Source organism: Amblyomma mixtum, chromosome 3 (assembly GCF_055824585.1).
Source record: "Amblyomma mixtum isolate Tamu chromosome 3, ASM5582458v1, whole genome shotgun sequence".
In the NCBI taxonomy this organism is placed as follows: Eukaryota; Metazoa; Arthropoda; class Arachnida; order Ixodida; family Ixodidae; genus Amblyomma; species Amblyomma mixtum.
The window spans coordinates 255,797,715-255,814,415 of record NC_143014.1 but is presented as its reverse complement, the minus strand read 5'-3'; the positions used below and the strand labels follow the sequence as shown (position 1 = coordinate 255,814,415).

Below are 16,701 nucleotides of genomic sequence, written 5' to 3'. Positions count from 1 at the left end.
CTGCAGCTACCTGTTTTCACTTCGTTCACCCTGGTTACTCAGTATTTTCACGTCACGCAGTCAGTTTGTGCAGCAGTAGGCTGTTAGCACCCTTGTTGTAATCGGGCTCCTATGATGCACAGATAACTTGCACAAAAGCAACAAAATAGTCTGGTTGCATAACTATGAGGGAGGCAAAGAGCACTTAATCATGACTATTTTATTATCGTTCATCTTAAAGGGACACTGAGGAGAAATTGAAGGCTGCCTATATTGATAGATTACCGCATTTTAACACAATAAAGACTCTACTTTCACAGAAAACAGTCTTTCTAAGCTAGAAAGAGCAAAAATTGAGATGCAGCATCAGATTTTAAGTGCCAATCCCAGAGGCTAGGCTAACATCTGCACACTTCAAAATGGTAACAATGGAGCCTGTCTGTATAGACATGAGTATTGGGTAGCTGGAAAAGTTTTAAATGCAACTTTCCCAGCATTAAGTTTGTGCTTCTTGCCAATACAAACACCAATACAGCCAGAAAGAGTCCTACAACAAAACTTGGATGAAGTTGTTCTCAGTGTTCCCTCAACCACAAACATAATACCACAGAGGCAACTTGCCATGCATGAACAAAGGTTGGCATAACAATGCATCCATAGCGAGCGACCTAGCTTGCGCCACCACCACACACGACAAAAGAAATTAGTTCACAACGCTGCAAGGGTGTCTAGTTGATCTCGCATTATGAAGGAAAGGCACACTGTAGCGATGCATTAAAATGACTGGGTACCAGTTTTTTCTGTGTTGTCCCCTGATCATCTCGTTGCATGCACCCTTACAGTATGCATGACGCCTTCATTCAACTTGCTGCAGGCAATATTGTCAGGTGTGCCACTTGCATGAGTGTTAAAAATTCAAGCTGTATCTTACCGGTTCTCACCTATAGGGCAGAAACGTGGAGGCTAACAAAGAGGGTTCAGCTTAAGTTAAGGACAACGCGGCAAGCTATGGAAAGAAAAATGATAGGTGTAACATTAAGAGATCGGAAGCGGGCGGAGTGGGTGAGGGAACAAACGCGGGTTAATGATATCCTATGCTATGTATGTGTATTGAGTGCGTGGCAAGAGATGGCGCCACCATTCCAGCGCCTGTGTGTGCGTGTATTGAGTGCGTGGCACGACACGGCGCCACCGCCCCGAGCGCCCCAGCAAGTGCTGTGTGTGTACGGCCAGACGCCGGCCCTGTGTAACGTGTAACCCATGTGAATAAAGATTGCTGTTACGTTATCCCAAAACGCAACAACTGGCGACGAGGATGGGATAGCGGGGACCCGGACGCAAGCGAAGACATCGCATCGGATGCACGCAGGTCGCGCGAAGACATCGCATTGTGATGCACGCAGGCAAGTGAACTTGCGCCAGTAGCCAGTGAAGTGAAGCACGCTTCGTTCCCGCGCAAACATGGCGACGTTTGGTCGAGTCGAAGAATACGACAACAAAGAGCCGTGGTCGTCATACACGGAACGGCTGGATGCGTTCTTCAATGCAAATGGCATCGAAGACGACGATAAGAAAAAGTGGGTATTTTTGTCGACGGTCGGCACAAGCACGTACGCGACGCTCCGTAGTTTGCTAGCGCCCGAAAAGCCTAAAGAAAAGAAGTTTACTGAACTCATGGCTATTCTCAACAGCCACTTCAGCCCCGCTCCATCGGAAATAGCCGAAAGTTATCGCTTCCACCCCAGAGTACAGCTCGAGAATGAAAGCGTCGCAGTGTTTGTCGCCGAGCTCCGGCAAATGGCGGAACACTGCAACTTCGGTACGGCGCTGAACCGCATGCTGAGAGACAGACTTGTGTGTGGAATTCGCGACAGAGCCGTGCAGCAACGGTTGTTAGTTGAGAAGAGCCTCACCCTAGATAAAGCGCTTGAGATTGCTAGAACGGCAGAGGCGGCGGAACTCAACGCAAACGAGCTGCGAAAGGGCCACGCGGACATACCGACTTCCCCGGTTCAAGAAGGCTCAGCGAATTATGTCAAGCACAAGAAAAAGTACCTGCAAGGGCTCGGTGGCCAAAAAGGGCAAGACCCGAAGCCTAAAGGCAAAATCAAAACCGGACGCCAAGAGAAGTCCAGGCCGTGTGTACGCTGCGGATCCCGTGATCACAGGCCCCCGGAATGCAAGCACATCAACACAAGGTGTTACAAGTGCGACAAAGTAGGTCACCTGGCGAGCTGCTGTTTGTCTGGTGCTGAGAAAGGGAAGAAGCTCAGCGCAACTGCAGTGAATGCAGTACAGTCGACCGAGAAGCCACCTGAGTACTACCTGCATTCTTTGCATGCACAGTCACCTCTGAAGCCAATCACAGTGACATTCATAGTCAATGGAGTGCCACTGGAAATGGAGTTGGATTCAGGTTCTCCCGTTTCGTTAATCTCAAAAGATACTTACCGGCAGCACCAAGGTGTTTTGCCGCAGCTTTCACGGACAGACATCAAGCTGAACTGCATACGTGGAACAATACCGGTGCAGGGAACGCTGGCGGTTGACGTATGTCTTGGCAAGACTGCATGTCAGCAGACACTGCTTGTAGTGGCCTGCAAGAGCCCTAACCTGTGCGGCAGGGATTGGCTTACAGCATTTGACCTGCTACCACGCCAAGTAAATGCGACACAGCTCGAAAGCACCACTGAAGGGAAAGTGAAAGAAATGCTGCAGGAGTTTGAAGAGATCTTCAGACCAGGCTGCGGGACACTGAAAGGACCACCGGTGCATATCAACGTTCGACCCGATGCACAGCCACGATACTTCAGACCTCGCACGGTACCCTACGCACTTCGGGCCAAGGTTGAAAATGAACTTCAGCGTCTAGAACGTGAAAACATCATCACACCAGTGGACCATTCTGAGTGGGCTTCGCCGATTGTACCAGTACTCAAAGCAGATGGCCAAAGTGTCAGGATTTGTGGAGACTATAAGATCGGTGTGAATCCAGCAGTGGTAACGACACAGTACCCATTGCCAAAAGTTGAAGACATATTCGCATCCTTGCAAGGCGGAGTCAAGTTTTCCAAGTTGGATTTCCGCGAAGCTTACAATCAGGTGCCTGTTGATGAAGAAACCAGTAAGCTACTGGTCATCAACACACACAAAGGTCTCTTTGCTTACAACCGTCTGGCATTTGGTGTTTCATCAGCACCTGCCCTCTTCCAGAAAAGAATGGAAGAAACCCTTCGTGACATCCCAGGCACATCAGTCTACTTAGACGATGTTTTGGTGACAGGAAGAACTGACGCAGAGCACCTTCAGAATCTGCGCAAAGTTCTGCAACGAGTCAAAGAGTCAGGGTTGAAGCTCAAACAGGAAAAGTGTGAGTTTTTCAAACCATCTCTCATTTACTTGGGCCATGAGATCAATGCCACTGGTCTTCAACCATCAAAGAAAAACACAGAAGCCATCATTGAAGCGCCCGAGCCCAAGGACGTTGGTGAGCTGAGATCCTTCATTGGACTCCTGTCATACTACGGAAAGTTTCTGCCGAACCTGTCCACACTACTAGCACCGTTGTATGCACTGCTTCACAAGAACAGTCACTGGAGGTGGACAGATGAAGAACGAAAAGCTTTTGTCAAAAGCAAGGAAGCCATCATGGAGGCAAAAGTGTTGGCACACTATGACCCATCTAAGGAACTCGTGCTAGCCTGTGACGCTTCACCGTATGGTGTAGGTGCGGTGCTTTCACATCGTGATAATGGGGTTGAATTCCCACTAGCATTCGCATCTCGAACTCTCACACCTGCGGAGCGAAACTACTCACATCTGGAAAAGGAGGCACTAGCCATTATATTTGGTGTCACACGCTTCAGAGACTACTTGCTATGTCGCAGCTTTATCCTCATCACTGATCACAAGCCACTGGTCGGCATCTTCCGTGAAGATAAAGCAATTCCAGCCATGACTGCTTCACGTATCCAGCGTTGGGCACGCACACTTGGTGCCTACACGTATGCTATTGAGCACCGACCTGGACGTCTCAATAGAAATGCAGATGCCATGAACAGGCTACCACTGGCAGTGCTCTTTGCAGATCCACCTGAACCACCAGAGCTGGTGAATTCAGTCTCAAGCATGGAAAAGCTGACAGTGTCAGTGAAGCAGCTTCAGCGCTACACGAGTTGTGATCAAGCCCTAAGCCAAGTGCTGCTGTGGGTCAAGGACGGATGGCCACAAAGCACCCCGGACAAAGCCCTACAGCCATTCTGGCAAAGACGTGACGAGCTGAACACGTACAGAAATCTCTTGTACTGGGGTAACCGAATCGTGGTGCCTACTCCTGCCCAGAAGCATATCTTGGAACTGCTACACAAAACGCACCAGGGAATGGTTGTCATGAAAGGCATGGCAAGGTCTTTGTTTTGGTGGCCTGGTATGGATGCTGAAATCGAAAAGTGTGCTCGACAGTGTACACAGTGTCGGCAGAATTCTCCAATGCCAGCAAGACTGAGCCAGTGTCATGGCCTGAGCCAACTGAATGCTGGGAACGTGTGCACCTGGACTATGCCGGACCATTTGAAGGTAAAATGCTCCTTGTACTTGTAGACGCCAAGTCAAAGTGGCTTGAAGTTATCATCGTGCCAAGTGCAACAGCGGGAAACACTGTAGAGCATTTGAGGGATATTTTTGCACGGTTTGGGCTGCCAAGGTGCATTGTAACAGACAATGGAACCCCATTTACTGGCCAAGCTTTCCAGGCATTCCTTTCGGAAAATGGCATTAAGCACCTACGGACAGAACCTTTCCATCCGGCATCAAATGGTTTGGCTGAGCGAGCAGTTCGAACTGTAAAGGACGGCCTCAAGAAAACCACGGGTGGAGATCTCAAGCTCCGGCTAGCGAGATGGCTGCTTATGTACCGTAGAGCACCCCGCCCAAATGGAACGTCGCCATCTGAGCTGATGTTGGCATACCCAATGAAAGCGAAGCTGGATCTTTGCATTCCTAGAAGGGAGGAAGAGAGTGCACCCGAGCAGTTGCTGATAGAATCCAAGAGGCATGGCGGAGAGACGAAAAAGGGACCCAAATACAAGAAAGGTGCCAAGGTTGCAGTTCGCAATTTCGGCAGAGGAGCTAAATGGTGGTTGGGCGAAGTTGATGAGCCGAACGGAACTTCGATGGTAACGGTTTCAACCCCTCAAGGAAAAGTTCGCCGTCACAACAACCAAGTGAAAAAGCACTTGGCCACTCCAGCATCAAGTGCAGCGGGTACACCTACAAGCACCGAGGAAGACGTGGCCAGCACCGCAAGCACCTTGGAGGCTGCGGCGATGCCATCTGTGAGACGTTCAACTAGAACTGTTCGCAAGCCCCTACGTTACCGATAACCTTCTTAAGGAAGGAGGAGTGCTGTGTATGTGTATTGAGTGCGTGGCAAGAGATGGCGCCACCATTCCAGCGCCTGTGTGTGCGTGTATTGAGTGCGTGGCACGAGACGGCGACACCGCCCCGAGCGCCCCACCAAGTGCTGTGTGTGTACGGCCAGACGCCGGCCCTGTGTAACGTGTAACCCATGTGAATAAAGATTGCTGTTACGTTATCCCAAAACACAACATCCTAGTTGAAATCAAGAGGAAGAAATGGGCTTGGGCAGGGCATGTAATGCGAAGGCAAGATAACAACTGGTCCTTAAGGGTAACGGAGTGGATTCCAAAAGAAGCCAAGCGTAGCAGGGGACGGCAGAAATGTGGGCGGATGAGATTAAGAAGTCTGCAAGGATACAGTGGCCGCAGCTGGCAAAGGACAGGGTTAATTTGAGAGACATGGGATATACTTTTGCCCTGCAGTGGGTGTAGTCAGGCTGATGATGATGCTAGGCGTGGCTTTGGGAAAATGGTTCGCAATACTAGCTATCAAGGGAAACCAAGCTTTGTTAAAAGTGATTGTTAAAGGATATATGGACTTCTAAAGGCGTTGGATTAGGGGTGACTGAAAGTTTGTGAGGATAGCTGTCACAGTCCATATTTGATTAATAAGTGGAGCCAAGGTGACTGGTATTGCTCTGTCGAATATGTGGTATGCCTTGATCCTCTGTATACGGCGCTCGACATGAATTCTGAGTGAGGCGATTTCTCGTGTTTCCTTGACTTCACTTTCTGTAAACTTCTGATCTTTTAGAAATGGCGTAATATTTAGCTTTACATTTTGCTTAGTTAAGAGGTCTTCAATGCGGAAACCTGTATCGGCCATTACAGAATCACCGTCGTCAAACTCTAGGTCAAGAAACCCACTCTTGATTACACACTCTCGGTCAGAAATAGATCCTGTAAACAAGCCTGACAAAAAGGACACGAGCCCATTAGGTTGCACACCTATTAGTCCTTTAAAAGAGCTGCAAGACTTGTACACTGAATATGTGCTGGACTGGAGGGACAGAGATGATGGCACATCGCACTCAATCTCAGTTGCGTCCAATATAACTCTAGTGGATGCATACTTTTCAGCAAATTCCATAGAGTTTCTTACTATTACCTAGAGGGAAAGCTGGCAGCCCGTCTATGGGAGTTTGCATGGCGACCCCTCGAGACCACTTCAGCCGCCATGGGCGCTCAAAGCATCATGGGGCTTTGAGCTACTTGTTGCGGAACTGCAACTTTTGGCCAAAAAATAATAGAAAAATTAGGCTGTTTGATAACTACAAACGTCCTAATATTCAATATCTTCTCTAATGATTGCAACAAACGAGCAGAAAAGCATTTAAGTGCAAAGTTTTCCCAAAATAAGAGATGACTCGCTCTCCTATTGGCCAAGTAAAGAACACTATAAAAACTAATATTTCGTAATTAACAGGTGCACTTTTAAAAGTAAATATGTTTTCAAAAAAAATGCTGTTGCTTAGATACTTCAAGAAGTTTTTTAATGGCGTTTCGGAAAAGTGAAACCTTTTATTGGCGTCGTGTGTCTATGCGTTTTTACTACTATGGTTTTTGCACACTGCGTTCGCGTGAAAGTCGTCTGCGCACACACGAACAGCGTTTTCGGAATGAAACATCTCAGTAGTGCCACTCCGTGTCCCCGATAAACTACGACTGTCTCGCAACAAGTAGCTCACCGCCCCATGATGCTTTGGGCGTCCATGGTGGCTGAAGTGCAGCGCCGCCAGCTTTCCCTCTAGGTAATAGTAAGAAACTCTATGGCAAATTCTGGCGGCATTGTGGCATCCACTACAGCTCGTGGTGCCCACAGAGGTATTAGACATAACCTGTCGTTCATTAAGTTTAACCAGGCGGTACATATCCTAGAGATTGTAGGCTGTGATACATTAAATCTGTGAGCCAGGTCGGCTTCAAACAGCCCAAGACGCAGTCGCACAAGAACCAAGAACAGTTCGTTCTCTACGGTTAGCTTCCGCTTGCGACCCTTGGAACATTTTGCCTCTCCCTCAATGTCTACACGCAAAATGTTGCAGCCATTCTCTCCTGGATTCAGGAAAAGCAGAAGACCTGTGAAACACTTGTACCCTGGTAACCCAGTATGGAACATAATGTCCTCATCACAGTCCTTGAAACGCTCAACGCAGAAGGCAGATGTTCTTTCTCTTTCTTCGGAAAGCTGACAGGTAAGGTTTTCATTCTCCGCTTGCAGCTGGCGAGAAGCCTCCCTGACTGCTATAAGCTGCTCCTCCAGCTGCGTGCACCTATCCTGAAATTTTGACAAATTTCTTTTTTGCTCCTCTGCAGTGGTGGTGACCCGCTCTAAATCTATGGCTGGGGGATTGGTGGGTGCGTGTTCACATAAATTTCCGTCTTCCTGACCATCACTGCATGCAGCTGCATCCATCTGTGCAGCACAGTTGGCACTGCCTGTCAGCTCCGATGCCTGCACTGCCTGACGTGCTAGCTTCACAGTTCTGTTAACCAGTGGCGGTGCATGCTGTTTTGGTGGCTTTCGCTTCTTTTTCTCTTTAAGAAAGCTGAACACTGATGGCACAGCTGTCTCACGAAGAATCCTGTAGCCACTTACAACACCAGGCACATAGTCGCTTTCATGAAAGTGCTTAGAGCAAACTTTCGTTGACTTGCTGACTTGGAAGTCGGCACCTTCATCCCTCCGGATGGCAATGATCCATTTCTTGACCAATGTTGGATCATTTGGAAAGCGATGAAATGACACCTTAACAAAAAGAAATGAAAGTGACATCATTTAACATTCCATCGGGAAGTTGCATGCGCCAGCATCACAGTTCGCAACATAATATTGCTCTCAGGAAAACCTGCTACAGTCTCGTAACGGCGGAGGCCTTCACAAAAAAACGGCTTGGAAGGGGTACGTGCTGACATGACTGCGTATGCAAACGTGCGAAAAATGCGACGGGACAACATTAATTTAGAGTTCACATTGCGTGAAGGTGCACGTCGCACATGACAAACGTAAACGATTAACGAGACGCAGGCCGGGCGCGTAAAAATCTTCAGAGGCAGTTTTAATGGGTGTTCCTGGCAAGAGCTTGGGTCACAGCAGCCGCAAAAACAAAAACAAAACAGACGTACAGACTGTGTCACACTTTGAGGGGAAACTGCGAGCGCATGGCCGCGCTCTTCGGAGCGCCCGTGCATTCGACATGGCCGCACATAAAACCCAAGCTGATCAGAAAAACAGGGACCTGGATGTGATGCTTCGCATTTTCTGCCTCTTTGGGTTGACGCCACGACGCGGTCCCATCGGACGGAGTAGCGCTCCGAAGAGCCTGGCCATGCGCTGTCTGTACAGAACCGCGCCGCACTCTTTCACCATTGCCATCGTGCAGATTTCGGCAGCCCGTCTCCGTGCCCGGAGCATAACGCTAACCCGCTTTAAAACTTCTCTGTGACCACTCGCTCAGTGCACAAAAAAATGGTCACACTGCCTGCAGTTAAATGTACGCGAGGTCGAGAATCTGTCAGACACCATTCTCAGTTAAATAACAGAATAGTCTTTCGACACTTACCTTGGCTCCATTGTTGTCAGTGGCTCCGCGCTGTTTGCAAAGCGGTACGCAGCAGTGTACCGGCATCTTGCCCCTAATAGGATTGAGCGTTCCGTGTTAACGCGCACGCACGCAACTCAGACCGACCGTTCCCACCGGCTCCGTCTGCTACTCTCGCCCAACACAAGATGGCGGATGTAACTTCAGCCACGTTCACTGGCATTTTCGCATATCCCCTATTGGCAGCCAACCACGGCACGACTAGGGGCCGCCATTGGTTGGCCGAGGATACCGGCTGCCGAGCACTGTCCAATAGACGATATGCGAAATGCGCAGCGCCATCTCTCGGCGCTCCGAGAACTAAGTCCTCCATGTTGGTACGGTAGAGAAAACGAAACCGCTGCCCAGCGTTGGGTTAAAACGGCTGCGCTTCGTTTGAAAAGTAAAATGCCGATGCAGTGTTGCGCTACCGTCTCCACTGTGAAAAGACACTACGATGCGTGCCAGAACTAGGTGCGTTCCAGCTTTTCGCTTTTCTATGTTTTTTACTCCGTCCCAACGTTTTAGTAACACAAAACTCCATGCGAGGTATCATGTGTCAGCACGCGGATCAGTGCGCAGCTTTCGCTTTCTGCGCTGATTTTTGAGAAATCTCTCGGGGTGATTTGCGTTTAAATTAAGATAAGGGCCACAGCCTTTGTTGTCTCTGATCAAAATTAGAAGCCGATTTCGTGCATTTATCAACTCTCCGGTCGGGCGTGAATACCTGAACAACGTAATAGAGAAGATAATTTTTTTGAGCGGGCCAATCGCTCGTGCCGTGGCGAAATAAGTTCACTCGAAGAACTATATGCCGATTACTGCTTAGTTTGGTACGTGTTCAGTTAAGTTTTTCCCGTGTTCAATTAGTTTTAGAAGGGCGAGCTAACTCTCTGGACCATATACGCATATGTTATGCGCGTAAGCAGTCTTTGTGAAGCAATACACCCTACGTATAAAAACTGAGGTGCGAATGCTTTATTTCTTGAGGATTCATATACCTTCGATATCTGCGGCGACGAAAATCTAAAAAAAAAGAAGCGAATAATATAGCTACTTTATTATGAAGGAGGGACGCATTTCTAAGCTAGAAAGTACGTGCAACAGTGTTCTGAAAACACTTCAGGCCTGCAGATTTTATTATCGTTGTGGCAAGCTCCAACAGCTTGCTTCGCAACAAAGCCATTTGTCCAAGTTTGGGAGTAAGCTAATTAAGTTTCGGAAGCAACCAAACATGCTAATTTCGCCCCTGCACACACAGCTTGACCAGCGTATCGAGTCCGTGCATGCACCTACAGCTGTAGCATCTTTCTCTAAGCAAGCCGCCGCGGTGGTTCAGTGCTTATCTGAAAAAAAAAAGCTGCGTCTTTGCTTACAATATTTTGAATTACATGTGCATGCCTACTTTCCTCTTGTTAATGTCGACTGACTGCGTCTTAAGCAGGACGCGGTTTCAACGAATTGTGGCGAAAATCAACCGACGCCGGGCTCTGAAACGGTGACGTTGAAAACCGCGGATGCGCATTGTACATTACAGTAAAGGAATCGAATTACGCAGCTGGTCGAGGGTCTTGTGTGATTATACTGCAATGCAGGAAGCTCCTGGCGTCGGCGCGAACGAAAGTTCGCACTGTCACAGAAGTTTGTCAACACACGTGCGCACTGACCGCAAAATAACCGCTCGCTACCCTACCTGATGAATTCGCGTCCACCTGGGAATAAAATAGTCATGATAATGCGTGATGCTTGAACTGGTGCTTTAATGCGAGCATTAAAACGACAACAGCACACGGTCACGGTTCGACTTTCCAACCCACTTTCGAGTGCCGATTATTGCGATCATCAGCGCCAGACTTCAAGCGAAGCTGAGGACGCGGCAGGAGTAAGCTGGCGCTTATTGAAAGCACCTACATTTGGTCAAAGATCAGCTGTGAAAACAACGCAGCAGCTGAAGCTTGCCTGTTGAAATTCCACTCGCAAGAAGAAAGTACGCATAGCAAACGATGCACCAGAGTTCGACGAGCTCGACCGAGCCAAGATGGAACCCGGAAGTTGTGGGCGCGGTGTTGCCAGACCGCCAAGCAATTTCGCACATCGTCTATTGCTTACCGATGGTCGGCAGTCGACCAATTTCACTTGGGTACTCGCGCCAAAATCAGTTGGGGACAACTGCATTTTGGTGTCACTCGACGAAACCACGGACGCTGGCTGACGGTATGTGGCCACATCATCGTAATATTGAGCCCAGAGAAAGCAGAACAAGCAATCCGGCTCAATGCAAATGTTCTTGAAAAGGTGAGCCGTTCAACGGTAGGGCATTTTTTCACTCCATCTCTGGAGCTTCTTTGGCCAGGTAATATTCAGTATGAGTCGATACTTTCGCTTGTTACTGATGGTGCATCCTACATGTACAAGGCAGGAAAGGGACTGGCGTTTTTATATATAACGAGATGGTTCACCTGACCTGCGCTGTTCATGGAATGCAACGTGTCGCCGCATGTGTCCAGCTCTCTTTTCTCCAAGTGGACAAGTCAGTATCAAGCACAAAACATGTGTTTCTTAAATCTCCGTCAAGATTTTCTATTTTCTGCGCCGCAGCACCTGACATTCATCTGCCCCCAAAGCCTGTTTTTACTCGATGGGGAACATGCATAAATGCAGCCGTATATTAGGTACGGCACTTAGAAGCGGTGAAATCTCTTTGCGGAAATCAAGAATGACGCTGCATGTGTGATCAAAGCAAGGGCGATGTTCGAAGAGGCGTGCTTGAAAAAGAACTTGACGTGATCAGTGCAAACTTAACATTGATGGAAAGGATGACGAAGTTGGAAAAGGCCGGAATAGATGAATCATTGAAGGAAGTCAAAGAAGTACAAGCTGTGCTTCAGAGTTTGGAACAAAACGGCGCTACTGCTTCTACGGAGATGCAACAATTGGTAGAAAAAAATAGAGGTGTAGAAACAATTTTCCAAATCAGAGACCTTCTACGCGGAGACGATACAGTCACATCTCTTGAAGACCTCAGCGCCTATAAACTCTCATGTTTTAGGTTCACACCACTAACTTCATGAGTCGTCAAAAGAAGGTTTTCAAACTACAAAGCTATGCTTAGGGAAAACCGAAGAAGCTTCAAGTTCGGAAACCTGAGAATGTGTTTTATTGTGGCGTGCTTGAATTGAGGACTGTGTACGCTGCGTGCCTGGGTGACAGATCTTGTACTAATAAATAAAGGGCATTACTGAAAGCGGCCATTTTTGCTTTATAGCGCCTTTTTCAGTATATTTTAGAGCCTAGATGCCTGCCTATTTCGGGGTTCTTTAGAGCCTAAATTTCCGGGACCTAGCTATTACTGTCTGAACGTGTAGTGTTTCTTTTATGCGATGCATAGAGTTTCTTACTATTACCTAGAGGGAAAGCTGGCAGCCCGTCTATGGGAGTTTGCACGGCGACTCCTCGAGACCACTTAAGGCACCATGGGCGCTCAAAGCATCATGGGGCGGTGAGCTACTTGTTGCGGAACTGCAACTTTTGGCCAAAAAATAATAGAAAAATAAAGCTGTTTGATAACTACAAACGTCCTAACATTCAATATCTTGTCTAATGATTGCAACAAACGAGCAGAAAAGCATTTAAGTGCAAAGTTTGCCCAAAATAAGAGACGACTCGCTCTCCTATTGGCCTAGTAATGAACACTATAAAAACTAATATTTCGTAATTAACAGGCGCACTTTTAAAAGTAAATATGTTTTCAAAAAAGATGTTGTTGCTTAAATACTATAGGAGGTTTTTTAATGGCATTTCGGAAAAGTGAAACCTTTTATTGGCGTCGTGTATCGTCGCGTTTTCACTACTATGGGTTTTGCCCACTGCATTCGCGCGAAAGTCGTCTGCGCACACACCATGGAGGAAATCTTCCTCCATGGCACACACGAGTCGAACACACGAACAGCGTTTTCGGAATGAAACGTCTTAGTAGCGCCACTCCATGTTCCTGAAAAATTACGACTGTGCCGCAACAAGTAGCTCATCGCCCCATGATGCTTTGGGCGTCCATGGTGGCTGAAGTGCAGCGCCGCCAGCTTTCCCTCTAAGTAATAGTAAGAAACTCTATGATGCGATGTATGCATGTCTAATTGCCTTGATTTCGTAAAAGCATGTTATCGTCAATTCCCTTGTAAATATATTGAATGGCATCAGGCAGAGTCCCTGCAGTCCTCACAAATCAGTTTTTCTTTTGCACATTAATGACATGCTAAGCTGTAGAAATATTTCACACATTGTGTATTTTGTGTGACTTATAGCATCCTCGATCGCCCGCACCGGTGCGCACCGGGTCGCCTTGGTGCGCACCTTCCATCCTCGATGAACTGCACCGGTGCGCGCCCGCGGTCCTCGATCACTGGAAGCGCACCCTACTGGGTCAGTTTTTCGTTGCCCCGACTCGCACCCGGAAAGTCGGCGGTTCGCAAGGGTGCAATCCCGGCAAGCATTGCGGGACGCGTGCTGCGGACAAGCCGCCTTTAGCCGTACACCGTGGTCCATACTATCGTGCTCGTGTCTGCGCACAGACTCACGCGATAAAGCAGAGAATACGGATGGTTGCCGCTATTGATGAACTGCTGTCAAGTTCGTCTGATAGCGAGTATGACATGATAATCGACTTGATAGGCTAAACACGGCGATGAACGGCCGAAAATTCGTTTATCGGGTCGTCAGGCGCCTCGCCGATACGATACCGGAGTGAGCGTCTGTTTACATTGCACTGTTTGGCCTTTGACATGTGAAATATGTGATTTATTTGCGGTTCCGAAAGCATTTTCGAGTGAGCAGAAGCGTGTGACCGGTGTTGTGGTTTACAATCAAATGTACGCGCTAGAAGAAAGGCACCCTAAAGGCGGCGCTGCATGCACAAGCTCCTCCGGGGTGCATCATTTGTCCTCGATGTTGACCCTCGCCGGTGCGCCACCGCCGCGGTGCGCAGGGAACCGCGCCGGTTTCGGGGCGCACCTGGTGCGAGGTGATCGAGGACGCTATTAATAGTCCATATGCAAAACTGCTTGGTCATCTGTCAATATTGGGCACCGGAAGTCCGGTCTCCATCTTGGTTGCGGCGAGTGTTGAGCCGCAAGCCTGTTGTTTGCATTGTTTGCAAGAGTTGTTTGCATTTGAGCGAAAGTTTTTACGATGGCAAGTCCTCTCGTCACATACCAGCCGCTATGCATTCCGAGTCGGAGCAGCTCAGGTTGGACGACGGATTTGACCGTCGTTCCGCATATTTCGGAGCGCACATTAGGATGGCTGTGCGACTAGAAAGGCCCCTCTGCGCAAGAAAGCGTACAGCTTTGCCATCGAGGCCTACTGTTCGCCGTCATCGCTTCGCACGAACGCGTGTGACTTGGGGTAAGCAACTTTTTGCTGTAGTGTTGCTGTAGCGCTCTAGGCGTACTCTGCGAACGGCGTCTGACGGCAGCCTTGCCCTGGCGCTCTGTACTCTTCCATTACACGCACACCCACATTCGTACCTCGCTCATTTGATATGGAAGTTTCGTCGCAACCGAATAGTGGGGGCTTCTCTTTCTTCGTTTCAAGGAGCGTTTGTGGGCGGAAGCAACAAGCTCGAGTAACGTTATGTTGATAAGATGAGACCGGTTTCTATATGTTGAAGGGGCGGACGCCGAATCGCCGCAGAAACATTTTGCGAAACAGACGCACCGATACACAATCGAACGGCCGCGTGCCCAGAGCGGTGCATATTGCCTTGCAAATCGGTTCTCGCAGTTTTCTCTCACCCGCCGCGGTGGGTTAGTCAGCGAAGGCTCTCTGTTGCTATGTGCGAGATTGAGGGATCGAGTCTCGCTCGCGGCGGCTTCGTTTCGATAGAGGCGAAATGCAAAAACGCCCTTGTACATTTACTTGCGTTCTAGGGCACGTTAAACAACCGCAGGTAGTCTAAATTAATCCGGAGCACTCCACTGCGGCGTGCCTTGGTGGTTGCGGTACCCAAAGCCCCAGGATTTTTTTTAGTTTCATCTCGTGATTTTTCGTGTGGTTACGTTACCTAGATAGAAACACTCAGAAAAGCGTTTATTGATTGTTAGAACCAGTTTTAATTGCAGCTTTAATCATGAAACAAACACTGGCCGTAAGATCTTTATGCAAGAGTTGTATCTTATATGCACTGAGATGTCTTTGTTCTTGGGCACTCTCCCATCAGTGCACATACCAGTGTTATAGGATAAGCTTTGAACTTCATGAGTACCACAGCACTGTTCTGGATTTTCTTTTCAGACTTGGTATCGTCCACGTACATTGCACATGTTTCCGAAGTCAAAAGAAAAGTGGCCGTCCCTACAATGTGCAGCTGTCTTTTCACACTGCCACTGGCGTGCCTCGTACCACTACCTGCGAATGCCCAGCAGGAAAGAGTGGAGCCTGCAGTCATGTCCTTGCAGCAGTACGCCTGCTAGCCCTGTTGAAGCAGCAGGAATTTGCAGAGCCACCACCGGAGCTTGCCTGCACAGAGCTTCCTCAGCAGTGGAGACGCCCAAGACAGAAAGGCATCAAGCCTGCCAGTGTTCTTGACGTGGACTGGCGAGCCCCACGGGAAGGCAGTAAGCAGTTGCCAGTGACTGCTCGCCTTTTGGATGCAAGCTTGGACTACCAAGACGAAGCTAGCCAAGTAGCCGCAATCCAGTCACTTGGTACAGAGCTGGAGGCACTGGGCGACCTTCCTTTTGCCGCTGTCTTGCGGGGTGTGCAGGTTCCACTGGTGAAGACAAAGGCAGGTCTTGCTCCAGTAGACTCGCCATTGACCTACCAGCAGTCGGACAGTCCGCATGATTTCAAGACTTGGTTGTCATCAACCATAGCCCCTGGTGCAGGCACCAGTTGTGCTGTCCCACGACTGCAGCTTTTCTCTGATGCAGTGCCGCACACATTTCCTGCTGTCTTCACAGCTGACGAATAACAAATCCTGATGTTAGCACATTAGTTGTTGCTTTCGTTCACTGCATTTACAGGGTGCTTTTGCAGGTTTGCCATGTGTTTATGGTAGAAAAAGTGTTATTTGTTTGTCCAGCATATAGCGAGTGCTTTTTACATATGACAGTAAGCATGCTTGTTGAAATGCTTCTGCTGTCCTAACTATGCATTAGTGCTTACTGTCTATTTACATTCAGGTCTGAGTGATTAAGAGCACATATTGAGCACCATGTCTGGTAAATATTTAACATTCGTTGACGAGGCCTTGCTGGCACTTACACACCATCTACATGCCAGGTCACGGAAAGTGTTGCTACTGATCTTGTTAAAAGGTTTAAAATGTAACCTCCAGAAGTTCACTGGCTGTGATAGCACCATCCAGGCTGCAAGGCCATTTAGTCTGGCGATGGGCATCTGCTGTGATAGTGTTCAAAGCATGCATGTCTGACTATACTATACATTTAGACCTGCTGCTCTTAATTGCTGGGCATAAAGTGCTCTTTATCTCATGAACTGGTTCACGGGAACGATTACTGTTTAAAATATTCTCGTCTCCTATGTGCACAGCTAAACCTGCTCACCTTATTGACTGATTCACAGCCAGCTGCATGTTCTTGCTCTTTTTTTGTTGTAGTTTCCGGTTTTTTATTGGTGCAATTTGTCATTCATATAATGTGCACTGAAAGTAATGAGCATCGGTCAGAGCTCACCTAGCTGCCATATTACTTTCGACGAGTGCCAGG

At 48.4% G+C, this 16,701-nt stretch overlaps 1 protein-coding gene and 1 pseudogene across 1 annotated transcript; one reads left to right on the top strand and one right to left on the bottom strand.

Moving 5' to 3' along the window:
• Positions 1-5,937: 5,937 nt before the first annotated feature.
• On the bottom strand, positions 5,938-11,476 carry LOC149354451 (uncharacterized). The gene is made up of 4 exons (XM_089575984.1): positions 11,442-11,476; positions 8,960-9,032; positions 7,163-8,145; positions 5,938-6,493 (listed from the first exon to the last, which is right to left on the bottom strand). Exons 1-4 carry the CDS (start codon positions 11,474-11,476, stop codon positions 5,938-5,940), a joined length of 1,647 nt encoding a protein of 548 aa, XP_089432110.1.
• A 2,717-nt stretch (positions 11,477-14,193) lies between these two features.
• Positions 14,194-15,944, top strand: LOC149354450 (uncharacterized; annotated as a pseudogene).
• Positions 15,945-16,701: the final 757 nt, after the last annotated feature.

Bases quoted from the DNA above. Each gene is read 5' to 3' on its own strand.
- LOC149354451 (XM_089575984.1), bottom strand. From the start codon at position 11,476: ATGCGGCGACACGTTGCATTCCATGAACAGCGCAG. The intron at 8,146-8,959 runs GTAAGTGTCGAA...CTTTTTGTTAAG, and splicing joins CTGACAACAATGGAGCCAAG to GTGTCATTTCATCGCTTTCC. The intron at 6,494-7,162 runs GTTTCTTACTAT...GGTAATAGTAAG, and splicing joins CCGCCAGAATTTGCCATAGA to AAACTCTATGGAATTTGCTG.